Here is a 17,500-nt window from a genome sequence, read left to right as displayed (position 1 = left end):
TTAACGTGGGGTGACTGTTGTACACCAGCCACCACACGGGGCTTGACAGAGCGAGGCCTTGGTCCAGGGGCAAGGGTTAACCAGGACGACTGGAGACCAAGCTCTGCTGCACGGACCCAGTGCGCCCACATATCGCACACAGTGTGGGCTGGGCCCCGTGCTGCCCCCTGGGCCCTGGGCTCTCCTGGGCCCCGATCACGTCCCTCCACAATCTCTCGCCTATCCCTCGCCCCGACCTCGCCGCTCCTCCAGTACCAGCCCACACTCCAATCACCGACCCGGGACCTCGGTGACGTTCAATCCATTGTCCTCCTGCTCCAGCACGCAGGAGCGTAGGGGATATACCGCTCGGGTCTCCACGACAGCGGGTACCAGTTACCCTCGGCTGCCTCCTCGCTGCCCCTCCCCGAGCGCCAGCAGCGGGGCCCGAGTGCCAGGTGGCTATTTGACCGGGGCGTGCATCGCGCCGTTTTTTTCCCCCCACGACGCCCGTTCAGCGACCAGACGCGCACAAGGGGAGGTGGGTGGGGGGCGGGGGGGGGGAGTGGGTTACGATCAGGAGCGGGGTCAATCCCAATCCCCCCCAGCCCCCCACCCTCACCCCCAGGGCGTTCTCCCCGCACCTTATCCCGTGAGGTGCTGAGGCCAACTGCGGCCACCATTGGCTGCTGGGCCCGTGTGGGGGGAGGGGAGGGGCGGGTTGCCCAATTGGGACTTTTCTGGGCTGGCGGGGGCTCGGTGACAATCGGGCACTGGGACTTCAGGCCGGTCCATTCGTGGGAGCGGGGGCCGGGGGGCGGGAACGGCGCAGTGCACGACCCCCGTGCCTGAATAGTCAGGCCCGAGCCGCCTCGGATGCTAGGCTTCGGGCCTACAATGCAGCCCCTGTGGGACGGGCGGCCGGCAGAGTGAAGAGGAGACAAAGACCGTAGCCACTGCTCGGAGGTCGCGGGAGGAGGCCGGGGGGGGGGGAGAGAGGAGGTCAGAGGTCGGGAGAGGAGGCCGGAGGTCAAGCGAGAAGGCTGGAGGTCGGAAGACGAGGTCAGGTTTGGGAGTGCAGGCCGGGTGTCGTGAGAGGAGATCGAAGGTCAAGAGAGGAGTTTGGGGGTCGAGAGAGGAGGTCAGGGGTCAGGAGAGGAGGCCGGGGGTCAGGAGAAGAGACCAGGGGTCGGGGGTCGGGAGAGAAGGTCGGGGGTCAGGAGAGGAGGTCAGGAGAGGAGGCCGGGGGTCAGGAGAGAAGGTCGGGGGTCAGGAGATGAGGTCAGGGGTCGGGAAAGGAGCTCGGGGGTCAGGAAAGGAGGTCGGGGGTCGGGAGAGGAGGTCAGGTGTCTGGAGAAGAGGCTTGGGGTCGGGAGAGGAGGTCGGGGGTCAGAAGAGGAGGTCAAGGGTCGGGAGAGGAGGTCTGGGGTCGGGAAAGGAGCTCGGGGGTCAGGAAAGGAGGTCGGGGGTCGGGAGAGGAGGTCAGGTGTCTGGAGAAGAGGCTTGGGGTCGGGAGAGGAGGTCGGGGGTCAGAAGAGGAGGTCAAGGGTCGGGAGAGGTGGTCTGGGGTCGGGAGAGGAGGTCGGGGGTCGGGAGATGAGGTCGGGGGTCAGGAGAGGAGGTCGGGGGTCGGGAGAGGAGGTCACGGGTCGGGAGAGGAGGAAGGGGGTCGGGAGAGGAGGAAGGGGGTCGGGAGAGGAGGCCGGGGGTCGGGAGAGGAGGCCGGGGGTCGGGAGAGGAGGTCAAGGGTCGGGAGAGGAGGTCACGGGTCAGGAGAGGAGGTCTGGGGTCGGGAGAGGAGGTCTGGGGTCGGGAGAGGAGGTCTGGGGTCGGGAGAGGAGGTCGGGGGTCGGGAGAGGAGGTCGGGGGTCGGGAGAGGAGGTCAGGGGTCGGGAGAGGAGGAAGGGGGTCGGGAGAGGAGGTCTGGGGTCGGGAGAGGAGGTCGGGGGTCGGGAGAGGAGGTTGGGGGTCAGGAGAGGAGGTCGGGGGTCGGGAGTGGAGGTCAGGGGTCGGGAGAAGAGGTCAGGAGGCAGGAGAGGTGGTTGGTTATCAGTTGTCAGGTTAGCATGTCTACCCCATGGACTCTGGTCTGAACACGTTCTTCTCCCTCCTCAGATGGTTTCTCAGTTGGTGCAGATCCTTCGGTCGCTGACCACGGTCGGATATTCCCCAGAGCACGACGTCTCCAGCATCAGTGACCCCTTCCTGCAGGTCAGGACTCTGCCTGCGATGACTTTGAGAGGAGTGGCTTGGGGCGGGGGGAACATTAATTGGGGCTCGAGTGGCGATGGGTACTTACAGAGACGGTGGTGAGGGCACCAGACAGCTTCGAACTCACTCCGGCTCGCTTGGTAGCTTGAGAGTGTTTGACTGTCGGCCGGTGACGTGCGTTGGGACATCCTGAGCTCTGTATAAATCAGTTCAATCGCATTTGGTTAGGGTAGGGGGTGGGTATATAGAGTTGGATTGGCTAGAGTATGTTGGTTAAGGATAGGTTTGTGAGAGTTGGGAAGGGTTGGGTTGAGATGGGTCGGGATTGGGAAAGTTCGGGAGAGTTGGGTTTTTTTGGGTGGAGATGGGTCGGGATTGGGAACGTTCGGGAGAGTTGGGTTTGGTTGGGTTGAGATGGGTCGGGATTGGGAAAGTTCGGGAAGAGTTGGGTTTGGTTGGGTTGAGCTGAGTCGGGATTGGGAAAGTTTGGGAAGAGTTGGGTTTGATTGGGTTGAGAAGGGTCGGGATTGGGAACATTCGGGAGAGTTGGGTGTGATTGGGTTGAGAAGGGTCGGGATTGGGAACATTCGGGAGAGTTGGGTGTGATTGGGTTGAGAAGGGTCGGGATTGGGAACATTCGGGAGGAGTTGGGTTTGGTTGGGTTGAGCTGAGTCGGGATTGGGAACGTTCGGGAGAGTTGGGTTTGGTTGAGCTGAGATGGGTCGGGATTGGGAAAGTTTGGGAAGAGTTGGGTGTGATTGGGTTGAGAAGGGTCGGGATTGGGAACATTCGGGAGAGTTGGGTGTGATTGGGTTGAGCTGAGTCGGGATTGGGAACGTTCGGGAGAGTTGGGTTTGTTTGGGTTAAGCTGGGTAGGGATTGGGAAGGTTCGGGAAGAGTTGGGTTTGGTTGAGCTGAGATGGGTCGGGATTGGGAAAGTTTGGGAAGAGTTGGGTGTGATTGGGTTGAGAAGGGTCGGGATTGGGAACGTTCGGGAGGAGTTGGGTTTGGTTGGGTTGAGAAGGGTCGGGATTGGGAACGTTCGGGAAGAGTTGGGTTTGGTTGGGTGGAGCTGGGTCGGGATTGGGAAGGTTCGGGAGGAGTTGGGTTTGGTTGGGTTGTGAAGGGTCTGGATTGGGAACGTTCGGGAGGAGTTGGGTTTGGTTGGGTGGAGCTGGGTCGGGATTGGGAAGGTTCGGGAAGAGTTGGGTTTGGTTGGGTGGAGCTGGGTCGGGATCGGGAACGTTCGGGAAGAGTTGGGTTTGGTGGGGTTGAGATGAGATGGGTCGGGATTGGGAAAGTTCGGGAGGAGTTGGGTTCGGTTGAGTTGAGATGAGGTGGGTAGGCTTGACCGGAATCCCCTGCACCAGTTGTTGAATTACCCAGCAGCCTGCGATGACACCGACTTCATGATGTCACTTCCTCTTCCTGCGCAGGTGCGGATATTGAGACTGCTGAGGATTTTGGGAAGGAACGACGACGAAACGAGTGAGGCCATGAATGACGTGCTTGCACAGGTCAGTGGGCGCTCACCTCCAGTCGTTTGTCACCGGCACAGAGCCGGTCTACGCGACACTGTACGTTGGCGACGAGTGACACTGCAGCAAAGACCTTGGAGTCTGTTCCAATGGGAAGCACTAGCAGTATCCGGGTGGAGGGGCGAGCCACAGGGTTTGGGGCTGCAGTGACCAGCCAGTGGCTCGGTCAGTTCCCACCCTCGCCTCCGAGTCACAAGGTCAGGGATTCAAGCCCCACTCCAGCAACTTGACCACATAATCCAGGCTGACATAAGACCATAAGAAATAGGTGCAGGAGTAGGCCATTCGGCCCTTCGAGCCTGCACCACCATTCAATGAGATCATGGCTGATCATTCCCTCAGTACCCCTTTCCTGCTTTCTCTCCATACCCCTTGATCCCTTTAGCCGTAAGGGCCGCATCTAACTCCCTCTCGAATATATCCAATGAACTGGCCTCAACAACTCTCTGCGGCAGGGAATTCCACAGGTTAACAACTCTCTGGGTGAAGAAGTTTCTCCTCATCTCGGTCCTAAATGGCTTACCCCTTATCCTTAGACTGTGTCCCCTGGCTCTGGACTTCCCCAACATCGGGAACATTCTTCCTGCATCCGATCAGAATTCTATATGTTTCTATGAGATCCCCTCTCATCCTTCTAAACTCCTGTGAATATAAGCCTAGTCGATCCAGACTTTATTCCATTATTGGTTAAGAATCTGTCTATCTCCACCTTAAATATATTCAATGACCCAGCCTCCACAGCTCTCTGGGGCAGAGAATTCCACAGATTTACAACCCTCTGAGAGAAGAAATTCCTCCTCATCTCAGTTTTAAATGGGCGGCCCCTTATTCTAAGACCATGCCCCCTAGTTCTAGTCTCCCCCATCAGTGGGAACATCCTCTCTGCATCCACCTTGTCGAGCCCCCTCATAATCTGATACGTTTCGATAAGATCACCTCTCATTCTTCTGAACTCCAATGAGTAGAGGCCCAACCTCCTCAACCTTTCCTCATAAGTCAACCCCCTCATCCCCGGAATCAACCGAGTGAACCTTCTCTGAACTGCCTCCAAAGCAAAGTGTATCCTTTCGTAAATACGGAGACCAAAACTGCACGCAGTACTCCAGGTGTGGCCTCACCAATACCCTGTATAACTGGAGCAAGACTTCCCTGCTTTTATACTCCATTCCAGCATTGCACCGAGGGAGCGCTTCCCTGTGGCAGAAAATAAAGTCGTATATTTCTATAGTGCCTCAGGACATCCCAAAGCTCTTCACAGCCAATGAAGTGCTTTTTGAATTGTCGTCACTGTTGTAATGTTAAGTGTTTACAGCAACCAAATTGCGCACAGCAAGCTCCCACAAACCGCAAACTGACTATGACCCAGATCATCTGTTTTAGTGATGGTGATTGAGGGATAAATATTGGCCACAGGACACCAGGGAGAACTCCCCCTGCTCTTCTTCCATATAGTGCACTACGATCTTTTACATCCACCTGAGAGAGCAGACGGGGCCTCGGTTAAACATCTCATCCCTCAATACTGCCCCTCCGACAGTGCGGCACTCCCTCAGTACTGCCCCTCCGACAGTGCGGCACTCCCTCAGTACTGCCCCTCCGACAGTGCGGCGCTCCCTCAGTACTGCCCCTCCGACACCGCGGCGCTCCCTCAGTACTGTCCCTCCGACAGTGCGGCACTCCCTCAGTACTGCCCCTCCGACAGTGCGGCACTCCCTCAGTACTGCCCCTCCGACAGTGCGGGGCTCCCTCAGTACTGCCCCTCCGACAGTGCGGCGCTCCCTCAGTACTGCCCCTCCGACAGTGCGGCGCTCCCTCAGTACTGCCCCTCCGACAGTGCGGCGCTCCCTCAGTACTGCCCCTCCGACAGTGCGGCGCTCCCTCAGTACTGCCCCTCCGACAGTGTGGCACTCCCTCAGTACTGCCCCTCCGACAGTGCGGCACTCCCTCAGTACTGTCTCTCCGACAGTGCGGCTCTCCCTCAGTAGTGCCCCTCCGACAGTGTGGCGCTCCCTCAGTAGTGCCCCTCCGACAGTGCGGTGCTCCCTCAGTACGGCCCCTCCGACAGTGCGGCGCTCCCTCAGTACTGCCCCTCCGACAGTGCGGCGCTCCCTCAGTACTGCCACTGGAGTGTCAGTCTATATTTTTGTGCTCAAGCCCATGGAGTGGGACCTGGAACCACAACCTCCTGACTCAGGGGCGAGAGAGAGAGAGAGATACTAAATGAGCAATGGCTGATGGGTTGGGACATTAAACTAAGGCCCGTGTCTACCCTGTCAGGTGCATGTAAGCGTTCCCACGAACACTGTTTTGGAGAAGAGCAGGGGAGTTCTCCCATGTCTTCTGGCCCAATCTTTGCCCCTGAAACAGAAATCACGAAACGTCAAGGTGATCTGGTTATATATCTCATTGCTGTTTGTGGGAGCTTGCTGTGCGCGTATTGACTCCGCGTTACCCACATACAACAGTGACTAGACTTCAAACGTAGTCCATTTCCTGTGCGATGTCTTGAAAGGCGCTGTATACATTCAAGACGTTCGATTTGTCTTTTTCAATGCCTTTGTTACCTCCAGACTTGACTATTCCAACGCACTCCTGGCCGGCCTCCCATCTTCCGCTCTCTGTAAACCTGAGCTCATTCAAAGCTCTGCTGCCTGTGTCCTAACTCGCACCCAGTCCCACTCACCCATCACCCCCTGTGCTCACTGCCCCGTGTCCTAACTCACACCCAGTCCCACTCACCCATCACCCCCTGTGCTCACTGACCCCGTGTCCTAACTCACACCCAGTCCCACTCACCCATCACCCCCTGTGCTCACTGCCCCGTGTCCTAACTCACACCCAGTCCCACTCACCCATCACCCCCTGTGCTCACTGCCCCGTGTCCTAACTCACACCCAGTCCCACTCACCCATCACCCCCTGTGCTCACTGCCCCGTGTCCTAACTCACACCCAGTCCCACTCAGCCATCACCCCCTGTGCTCACTGCCCCGTGTCCTAACTCGCACCCAGTCCCACTCAGCCATCACCCCCTGTGCTCACTGCCCCGTGTCCTAACTTGCACCCAGTCCCACTCAGCCATCATCCCCTGTGCTCACTGACCCCGTGTCCTAACTCACACCCAGTCCCACTCAGCCATCATCCCCTGTGCTCACTGACCCCGTGTCCTAACTCACACCCAGTCCCACTCAGCCATCACCCCATGTGCTCACTGCCCCGTGTCCTAACTTGCACCCAGTCCCACTCAGCCATCACCCCCTGTGCTCACTGACCCCGTGTCCTAACTCGCACCCAGTCCCACTCAGCCATCACCCCCTGTGCTCACTGACCCCGTGTCCTAACTCGCACCCAGTCCCACTCAGCCATCACCCCATGTGCTCACTGCCCCGTGTCCTAACTTGCACCGAGTCCCGCTCACCCATCACCCTCTGTGCTCACTGCCCCGTGTCCTAACTCACACCGAGTCCCACTCACCCATCACCCCCTGTGCTCGCTGACCCGTGTCCTAACTCACACCCAGTCCCGCTCACCCATCACCCCCTGTGCTCACTGCCCCGTGTCCTAACTTGCACCGAGTCCCGCTCACCCATCACCCTCTGTGCTCACTGCCCCGTGTCCTAACTCGCACCGAGTTCCTCTCACCCATCACCCCCTGTGCTCACTGCCCCGTGTCCTAACTCGCACTGAGTCCCGCTCACCCATCACCCCCTGTGCTCGCTGCCCCGTGTCCTAACTTGCACCAAGTCCCGCTCACCCATCGCCCCCTGTGCTCACTGCCCCGTGCCCTAACTCGCACCCAGTCCCGCTCACCCATCACCCCCTGTGCTCGCTGACCTCCCGGTTAAGGAACAACTCAATTTCAAAATTCTTATCCTTGTTTACAAATCCCTCCATGGCCCTCGCCCCCTTTGTGACCCCCTCCAGCCCCACAACCCCCCGAGATGTCTGCACTCCTCTAATTCTGCCCTCCTGACCATCCCTGATTATAATCGCTCCACCATCGGTGGCCGTGCCTTCTGTTGCCTGGGCCCCAAACTCTGGAACTCCCTCCCTAAACCTCTCCACCTCACTTTCCTCCTATAAAACCGTCCTTAAAACCGACCTCTTTGACCAGGCTTTTGGTCACCTGCGCTAATATCTCCTTATGTGGCTCGGGGTCAAATTTGGACTGAGTTACGCTTCCGTGAAGCACCTTAAAGACGCCTTATAAATTACACGGGATATACGGCACAGAAACAGGCCATTGGGCCCAACCAGTCCATGCCGGCGTTTATGCTCCACGCGAGCCTCCTTCCGTCTCTTAGAAAAGCAAGTTATTATTTAAATGGAGAAAGATTGCAAAGTGCCGCAGTACAGCGGGACCTGGGGGTTACTTGTGCATGAAACACAAAAGGTTAGTCTGCAGGTACAGCAAGTGATCAGGAAGGCCAATGGTATCTTGGCCTTTATTGCAAAGGGGATGGAGTGTAAAAGCAGGGAAGTCTTGCTCCAGTTATACCGGGTATTGGTGAGGCCACACCTGGAGTACTGCGTGCAGTTTTGCTCTCCGTATTTAAGGAAGGATAAACTTGCTTTGGAGGCAGTTCAGAGAAGGTTCACTCGGTTGATTCCGGGGATGAGGGGGTTGACTTATGAGGAAAGGTTGAGGAGGTTGGGCCTCTACTCATTGGAGTTCAGAAGAATGAGAGGTGATCTTATCGAAACGTATCAGATTATGAGGGGGCTCGACAAGGTGGATGCAGAGAGGATGTTCCCACTGATGGGGGAGACTAGAACTAGGGGGCATGGGCTTAGAATAAGGGGCCGCCCATTTAAAACTGAGATGAGGAGGAATTTCTTTTCTCAGAGGGTTGTAAATCTGTGGAATTCTCTGCCCCAGAGAGCTGTGGAGGCTGGGACATTGAATATATTTAAGGTGGAGATAGACAGATTTTTGAGCGATAAGGGAGTGAAGGGTTATGGGGAGCGGGCGGGGAAGTGGAGCTGAGTCCATGATCGGATCAGCCATGGTCGTATTAAATGGCGGAGCAGGCTCGAGGGGCCGAATGGCCGACTCCTGCTCCTATTTCTTATGACCCTCCTCCCGTCTTTCCCCATCTAAATCTATCAGCATAACCCTCTATTCCCTTCTCCCTCAGACGCTTGTCCAGCCTCCCCTTAAATACATCGATACTATTCGCCCCGACCCCTCCCTGTGGCAGCGAGTTCCACATTCTCACCCCTCTCTGGGTAAAGACGTTTCTCCTGAATTCCCCGTTGGGTTTCTGGGTGACGGTCTTATATTGATGGCCTCGAGTTCTGCTCTTCCCCACAAGTGGGAACGTTCTCTCTGTATCCACTCCATCAAAACCTTTCATCATTTTAAAGACCCCGATTAGGTCAGCCCCTCGGCCTCCTCTTTTTGTTATTGAATGAGACTGCCTGTCCCTGCCGGAGGTGTGCCCCTTGCCCCTTGACCCGCCTCCAATCTTCTCCTCCTGAGGGTGAGGCTCCCCCTTCGAACCACCGCTCGCGTCGTGCCCTACCCTGGTCCCACTTCCTGTTCCGTCGCTCCTCCAGGTTGCCACCAACACGGAGACAAGCAAGAACGCCGGGAACGCCATCCTGTACGAGACGGTGCTGACCATAATGGACATCAAATCCGAGAGCGGATTACGGGTAAGGCCACCCCTCATCCAACTGCATTACAGAGAATTGATACACAATTACATCGAATTAAATAGAACCTACATGGAATTACGTAGAATGTGTATAGAATTACACAGAATTGCATAGAATTTGCATATCATTTCATAATATTTGCATAGAATTACATAGGTTTACGTAGAATTTCATGTAATTTACATAAGAGTACTTAGAATTAAAATAATTTACATCAAATTACATAGAATTACATTGGTTTGCATAGAATTTCATACAATTTACAGAGAATCTGCATAGAGGTTTCAATTATTTACATGGAGTTTGGACTGACTTACATAGATGTATGTTGAATGTTCATAGAATTTACATAGAAGTGCATATCATTTACATAGATTTACAAAGAATTACATATCATGTTCATCGATTTACATAGAATTACATACAATTTACATAGATGTTACATGGAATATTATATAATTTACATTGAATTACGTAGATGAATGTAGAATTTACATTGAATTAAGTTAAATTACATATGATTTATATAGAATTACATACAATTTACATAGATGTTACATGGAATATTATATAATTTACATTGAATTACGTAGATGAATGTAGAATTTACATTGAATTAAGTTAAATTACATATGATTTATATAGAATTACATACAATTTACATAGATGTTACATGGAATATTATATAATTTACATTGAATTACGTAGATGAATGTAGAATTTACATTGAATTAAGTTAAATTACATATGATTTATATAGAATTACATACAATTTACATCGATGTTACATATAATTTTATATAATTTACATACAATTAAATAGATGTATGTAGAATTTACATAGAATTTACATTACATTTACATATGATTTCATATAATTTACATACGATCGCACAGAACTACAAGAATTTACATTAATTTACATACAATTTACATACAATCTACATAGATGTTTGAATAATTTACATGGAGTTTGCAGTAAATTACACTGCCTTTACATCAACCACCTGAGAACTCACTTTTAGAGTGGAAGCAAGTCTTCCTCGATTCCGAGGGACTGCCTGTGATGATGATGGGTGTTCGTGTTGGCATGGGGAGGCGGGGTGGGACTGGAGTCACATGTAGGCCCAGCCTGGTTAATGACGTCTGGTCTCCTTGCCTGGATAGTCAGTGCAACAATCGGGTCGTTCTTGAACGTCAAATTGCTCCCACAATTATGTCAGGAGTTCTGACATTTCCTCCCTGGCGACCATGAAGGAATTGTTCGCTGAGCACTTGCAGATTTTGAAGGAAAAAATGTTGAAGCCTGAACCGTAGGCCGGACACTTGCCCGTGTACCCACTCACTGAGCCGTTTTATCAGCTCCCCCTTTCGTGAATATTGTTTATCATCACCATCATCACAGGCAGTCCCTCGGAATCGAGGAAGACTTGCCTCCACTCTAACAGTGAGTTCTCAGGTGACTGAACAGTCCAATACGGGAACCACAGTCCCTGTCACAGGTGGGACAGACAGTGCTTGAGGGAAGGGGAGGGTGGGACTGGTTTGCCGCACGCTCCTTCCGCTGCCTGCGCTTGCTTTCTGCACGCTCTCGGCGACAAGACTCGAGGTGCTCAGCGCCCTCCCGGATGCACTTCCTCCACTTAGGGGCGGACTGGTCTTTGGGCCCAGGGACTCCCAGGTGTCGGTGGAGGATGTTGCACTTTATCAGGGGAGGCTTTGAGGGTGGTCCCTTGTAACGTTTCCTCTGCCCACCCTGGGGCTCGCTTGCCCGTGAGGGAGTTCCGAGTAGAGCGCTTGCTTTGGGGAGTCTCGTGTCTGGGGGCCGTGCGGACAATGTGGCCCTGCCCAGCGGAGCTGGTCGAGTGTGTGGTCAGTGCTTCGATGCTGGGGATGTTGGGCCTGGTCGAGGACGCTAACGTTGGTGCGTCTGTCCTCCCGGGGGATTTGCAGGATCTTGCGGAGACAGCGTTGGTGGTATTTCTCCAACGACTTGAGGTGTCTACTGTCCATGGCCCATGTCTCTGAGCCATACAGGGGGGCGGGTATCACTACAGAAAATACTGTTCAAGTGTCTCTCTCTCTCTCTCACAGGTTCTAGCAGTCAATATCCTGGGCCGCTTCCTCCTCAACAATGACAAAAATATCCGGTAATTGCTGTGATGGCGGGTTCACCCGGGCGGCCATCTTGGCGGAAGGCGCCATTGCGTTTTGGGACGATGTTGCAGCCCCGCGCACGTCTCCGCGGTGTAATGCAGACGATCCCCAGCTCTACTCACCCACCCCTTCTCTCTCCACCCCCTCCTCGGTCTCTAAATTGTCACACTGCTGTGTCCAACATCCAGTCCTGGCTGAGCAGACATTTTCTCCGACTGAATATTTGGGAAGACCTGTCCCATTGTTTCCGGTCCCTGCCACAAACTCCGTTCCCCAGCCACTGACTCCCTCCCTCTCCCCCAACTGCTGTCTGAGGCTGAACCAGACTGTTCTCAACCTCGCTGTTATATCTGACCCTGAAATGAGCTTCCGGCCACATACCCGCAGCATAACTCAGACCGCCTGTTTCCCCCTCCGTAACATCGCCCGTCTCCGCCCCCTGCCTCAGCTCTTCCGCTGCTGAAGCCCTCACCCGTGCCTTTGTTACCTCCAGACTTGACTATTCCAACGCACTCCTGGCCGGCCTCCCACATTCTACCCGACGTAAACTAGAGGTGATCCAAAACTCGGCTGCCCCCGTGTCCTAACTCGCACCCAGTCCCACTCACCCATCACCCCCTGTGCTCGCTGACCCGTGTCCTAACTCACACCCAGTCCCGCTCACCCATCACCCCCTGTGCTCACTGCCCCGTGTCCTAACTCGCACCGAGTCCTGCTCACCAATCACACCTTGTGCTCACTGCCCCGTGTCCTAACTCACACCCAGTCCCACTCACCCATCACCCCCTGTGCTCACTGCCCCCGTGTCCTAACTCGCACCGAGTCCCGCTCACCCATCACCCCCTGTGCTCACTGACCCGTGTCCTAACTCGCACCGAGTCCCACTCACCCATCACCCCCTGTGCTCACTGCCCGTGTCCCACTCACCCATCACCCCCTGTGCTCACTGCCCCGTGTCCCACTCACCCATCACCCCCTGTGCTCACTGCCCCGTGTCCTAACTCGCACCCAGTCCCACTCACCCATCACCCCCTGTGCCCGCTGACCAGTCTACTACAATCACTTTATGAGGACAGGTTGCAAACAGTACCTCGGCTATAGATTAAAGGGTGATTTAAATCAAAGTGCTTAAGATGATTGAAGGATTCGATCGGGTAAATAAGAACATAAGAACATCAGAAACAGGAGCAGGAGTCGGCCATTCGGCCCCTCGAGCCTGCTCCGCCATTTAATACGACCATGGCTGATCCGATCATGGACTCAGCTCCACTTCCCCGCCCGCTCCCCATAACCCTTCACTCCCTTATCGCTCAAAAATCTGTCTATCTCCACCTTAAATATATTCAATGACCCAGCCTCCACAGCTCTCTGGGGCAGAGAATTCCACAGATTTACAACCCTCTGAGAGAAGAAATTCCTCCTCATCTCAGTTTTAAATGGGCGGCCCCTTATTCTGAGACCATGCCCCCTAGTTCTAGTCTCCCCCATCAGTGGGAACATCCTCTCTGCATCCACCTTGTCGAGCCCCCTCATAATCTGACACGTTTCGATAAGATCGCCTCTCATTCTTCTGAACTCCAATGAGTAGAGGCCCAACCTGCTCAACCTTTCCTCATAAGTCAACCCCCTCATCCCCGGAATCAACCGAGTGAACCTTCTCTGAACTGCCTCCAAAGCAAGTATATCCTTCCGTAAATACAGAGACCAAAACTGCACGCAGTACTCCAGGTGTGGCCTCACCAATACCCTGTATAACTGGAGCAAGACTTCCCTGCTTTTATACTCCATCCCCTTTGCAATAAAGGCCAAGATACCATTGGCCTTCCTGATCACTTGCTGTAACCTTTTGTGCTTCATGTACAAGTACCCCTCTTGCTTCTCTTAAACCTCTCCTGTCTCCGTTGTAGGTACGTGGCATTGACGTCACTGTTGAAAATGGTCCAATCGGACCACATCGCCGTCCAAAGACATCGTAGTACCATCGTCGACTGCCTGAAGGACCCTGATGCTACCATGAAGAGGTAACAACAATAAGGTCCACAGCTCCCTGAAGGTAGCAGGCCAGGTGGATGAGGTGGTTAAGAAGGCATACAGAAAACTTGCCTTTATTGGCCAGGGCATGGAATACAAGAGCAGGGAGGTTATGCTTGAACTGTATAAAACACTGGTTCATCGGCACAGGCAGTCCCTCGGAATCGAGGAAGACTTGCCTCCACTCTAACAGTGAGTCCTCAGGTGACTGAACAGTCCAATACAGGAACCACAGTCCCTGTCACAGGTGGGACAGACAGGGGTTGAGGGAAGGGGAGGGTGGGACTGGTTTGCCGCACGCTCCTTCCACTGCCTGCGCTTGCTTTCTGCACGCTCTCGGCGACGAGACTCGAGGTGCTCAGCGCCCTCCCGGATACACTTCCTCCACTTAGGGCGGACTGGTCTTTGGGCCCAGGGACTCCCAGGTGTCGGTAGAGGATGTTGCACTTTATCAGGGAGGCTTTGAGGGTGGTCCCTTGTAATGTTTCCTCTGCCCACCTGGGGCTCGCTTGCCGTGAAGGAGTTCCGAGTAGAGCGCTTACTTTGGGGAGTCTCGTGTCTGAGGGCCATGCGGACAATGTGGCCCTGCCCAGCGGAGCTGGTCGAGTGTGGTCAGTGCTTCGATGCTGGGGATGTTGGGCCTGGTCGAGGACGCTAACGTTGGTGCGTCTGTCCTCCCGGGGGATTTGCAGGATCTTGCAGAGACAGCGTTGGTGGTATTTCTCCAGTGACTTGAGCCAATGCATGGAATACAAGAGCAGGGAGGTTATGCTTGAACTGTATAAAACACTGGTTAGGCCACAGCTGGAGTACTGCGTGCAGTTCTGGTCACCACATTACAGGAAGGATGTGATTGCACTAGAGAGGGTACAGAGGAGATTTACCAGGATGTTGCACTGGAGAGGGTACAGAGGAGATTTACCAGGATGTTGCACTAGAGAGGGTACAGAGGAGATTTACCAGGATGTTGCACTGGAGAGGGTACAGAGTAGATTTACCAGGATGTTGCACTGGAGAGGGTACAGAGGAGATTTACCAGGATGTTGCACTGGAGAGGGTACAGAGGAAATTTACCAGGATGTTGCACTGGAGAGGGTACAGAGGAGATTTACCAGGGATGTTGCACTGGAGAGGATACAGAGGAGATTTACCAGGATGTTGCACTAGAGAGGGTGCAGAGGAGATTTACCAGGATGTTGCACTGGAGAGGGTGCAGAGGAGATCTACCAGGATGTTGCACTGGAGAGGGTACAGAGTAGATTTACCAGGATGTTGCACTGGAGAGGGGTACAGAGGAGATTTACCAGGATGTTGCACTGGAGAGGGTACAGAGGAGATTTACCAGGATGTTGCACTGGAGAGGGTGCAGAGGAGATTTACCAGGATGTTGCCGGGACTGGAAATTTTAGCGATGAGGAAAGATTGGAGAGGCTGGGGTTGTTTTCCTTGGAACAGAGGAGGCTGAGGGGAGACCTGATTGAGGTGTATAAAATGATGAGGGGCCTGGATAGAGTGGATAGGACGGACCTGTTTCCCTGGGCAGAGGGGTCATCAACCAGGGGGCAGAGATTGAAAGTAATTGGGGGGGGTTTAGAGGGGATTTGAGGGGAAATGTCTTCACCCAGAGGGTGGTGGGGGTCTGGGGTGGAACTCACGGCCTGAAAGGGGGGTAGAGGCAGAAACCCTCACCACATTTGGATGTGCACCTGAAGTGCCGTAACCCGCAGGGCTACGGACCCAGAGCGGGAAAGTGGGATTAGGCCGGGTAGCCTCTTGGTCGGCTGTAAATTTTCTGTGATTTCTATGAACTTGCCAAGGTGTTTCATAACAGCGTTATCAGAAAAAGTCTAACACCGAGCCACATAAGGAGATATTAGGGACAGGTGACCAAAAGCTGGGTCAAAGAGGTGGGTTTTAAGGAGCGTCTTGAAGGAGAAAAGAGAGGTAGAGAGGCGGAGAGGTTTAGGGAGGGAGTTCCAGAGCTTGGGGCCCAGGCAACAGAAGGCACGGCCACCGATGGTGGAGCGATTATAATCAGGGATGGTCAGGAGGGCAGAATTAGAGGAGCGCAGACATCTCGGGGATTTGTGGGGCTGGAGGTTACAGAGATAGGGAGGGGGCGAGGGCCATGGAGGGATTTGTAAACAAGGATGAGAATTTTGAAATCGAGGTGTTGCTTAACGGGAGCCAATGTAGGTCAGTGAGCACAGGGGGTGATGGGTGAGTGGGACTGGGTGTGAGTTAGGACACGGGGCAGTGAGCACAGGGGGTGATGGGTGAGTGGGACTCGGTGCGAGTTAGGACACGGGGCAGTGAGCACAGGGGGTGATGGGTGACCGGGACTCGATGCGAGTTAGGACACGGGGCAGTGAGCACAGGGGGTGATGGGTGAGCGGGACTGGGTGTGAGTTAGGACACGGGGCAGTGAGCACAGGGGGTGATGGGTGAGCGGGACTGGGTGTGAGTTAGGACACGGGGCAGTGAGCACAGGGGGTGATGGGTGAGCGGGACTGGGTGTGAGTTAGGACACGGGGCAGCCGAGTTTTGGATCACCTCCAGTTTATGTCGGGTAGAATGTGGGAGGCCGGCCAGGAGTGCGTTGGAATAGTCAAGTCTGGAGGTATTTAAGAAAGGATATACTTGCATTGGAGGCAGTTCAGAGAAGGTTCACTCGGTTGATTCCGGAGATGAGGGGGTTGACTTATGAGGAAAGGTTGAGGAGGTTGGGCCTCTACTCATTGGAGTTCAGAAGAATTAGAGGTGATCTTATCGAAACGTATCAGATTATGAGGGGGGCTCGACAAGGTGGATGCAGAGAGGATGTTCCCACTGATGGGGGAGACTAGAACTAGGGGGCATGGTCTTAGAATAAGGGGCCGCCCATTTAAAACTGAGATGAGGAGGAATTTCTTCTCTCAGAGGGTTGTAAATCTGTGGAATTCTCTGCCCCAGAGAGCTGTGGAGGCTGGGTCATTGAATATATTTAAGGTGGAGATAGACAGATTTTTGAGCGATAAGGGAGTGAAGGGTTATGGGGAGCGGGCGGGGAAGTGGAGCTGAGTCCATGATCGGATCAGCCATGGTCGTATTAAATGGCGGAGCAGGCTCGAGGGGCCGAATGGCCGACTCCTGCTCCTATTTCTCACGTGTGTGACTGGGAGGGGAACGTGGAGGAGGTGGTGTTCCCATGGACCTGCTGCCCTTGTCCTTCGAGGAGGGTAGAGGTGGCGGGTTTGGGAGGTGCTGCCGAAGAAGCCTTGGCGAGTTGCCGCGGTGCATCTTGTAGACGGTGCACACTGCAGCCAGGGGGCGCCGGTGGTGGAGGGAGTGAGTGTTGTAGGTGGTGGGTAGCGGGCCCATCGAGCGGCCTGCTTTGTCCTGGATGGTGTCGAGCTTCTCGAGTGTTGTTGGAGCTGCAACTCATCCAGGCAAAGTGGAGAGTGTTCCATCACACTCCTGACTTGTGTCTTGTAGATGGTGGGAAGGCTTTGGGGAGTCAGGAGATGAGACAGGAGCAGGAGTCGGCCATTCGGCCCCTCGAGCCTGCTCCGCCATTTAATACGGTCATGGCTGATCCGATCATGGACTCAGCTCCACTTCCCCGCCCGCTCCCCATAACCCTTCACTCCCTTATCGCTCAAAAATCTGTCTATCTCCACCTTAAATATATTCAATGACCCAGCCTCCACAGCTCTCTGGGGCAGAGAATTCCACAGATTTACAACCCTCTGAGAGAAGAAATTCCTCCTCATCTCAGTTTTAAATGGGCGGCCCCTTATTCTAAGACCATGCCCCCTAGTTCTAGTCTCCCCCATCAGTGGGAACATCCTCTCTGCATCCACCTTGTCGAGCCCCCCTCATAATCTGATACGTCTCGATAAGATCACCTCTCATTCTTCTGAACTCCAATGAGTAGAGGTCCAAC

General features: G+C 54.4%; 1 protein-coding gene across 1 annotated transcript in view; it reads left to right on the top strand.

Annotated features, from left to right (window-relative positions):
• Window positions 1-17,500, top strand: part of LOC139241255 (AP-1 complex subunit gamma-1-like) — an 88,085-nt gene that overhangs the window by 27,949 nt on the left and 42,636 nt on the right. Inside the window, exons 5-9 of the mRNA XM_070869907.1 lie at window positions 2,095-2,190; window positions 3,627-3,707; window positions 9,286-9,384; window positions 11,482-11,537; window positions 13,452-13,565. Coding sequence (XP_070726008.1) covers window positions 2,095-2,190; window positions 3,627-3,707; window positions 9,286-9,384; window positions 11,482-11,537; window positions 13,452-13,565 — 446 coding nt within the window. The remainder of the gene's footprint in view (window positions 1-2,094; window positions 2,191-3,626; window positions 3,708-9,285; window positions 9,385-11,481; window positions 11,538-13,451; window positions 13,566-17,500) is intronic.

This window comes from Pristiophorus japonicus, unplaced genomic scaffold (genome assembly GCF_044704955.1).
Source record: "Pristiophorus japonicus isolate sPriJap1 unplaced genomic scaffold, sPriJap1.hap1 HAP1_SCAFFOLD_1006, whole genome shotgun sequence".
NCBI classification, from domain to species: domain Eukaryota; kingdom Metazoa; phylum Chordata; class Chondrichthyes; family Pristiophoridae; genus Pristiophorus; species Pristiophorus japonicus.
The sequence above is the reverse complement of the archived record's forward strand: the minus strand, read 5'-3'. Positions and strand labels throughout refer to the sequence as shown.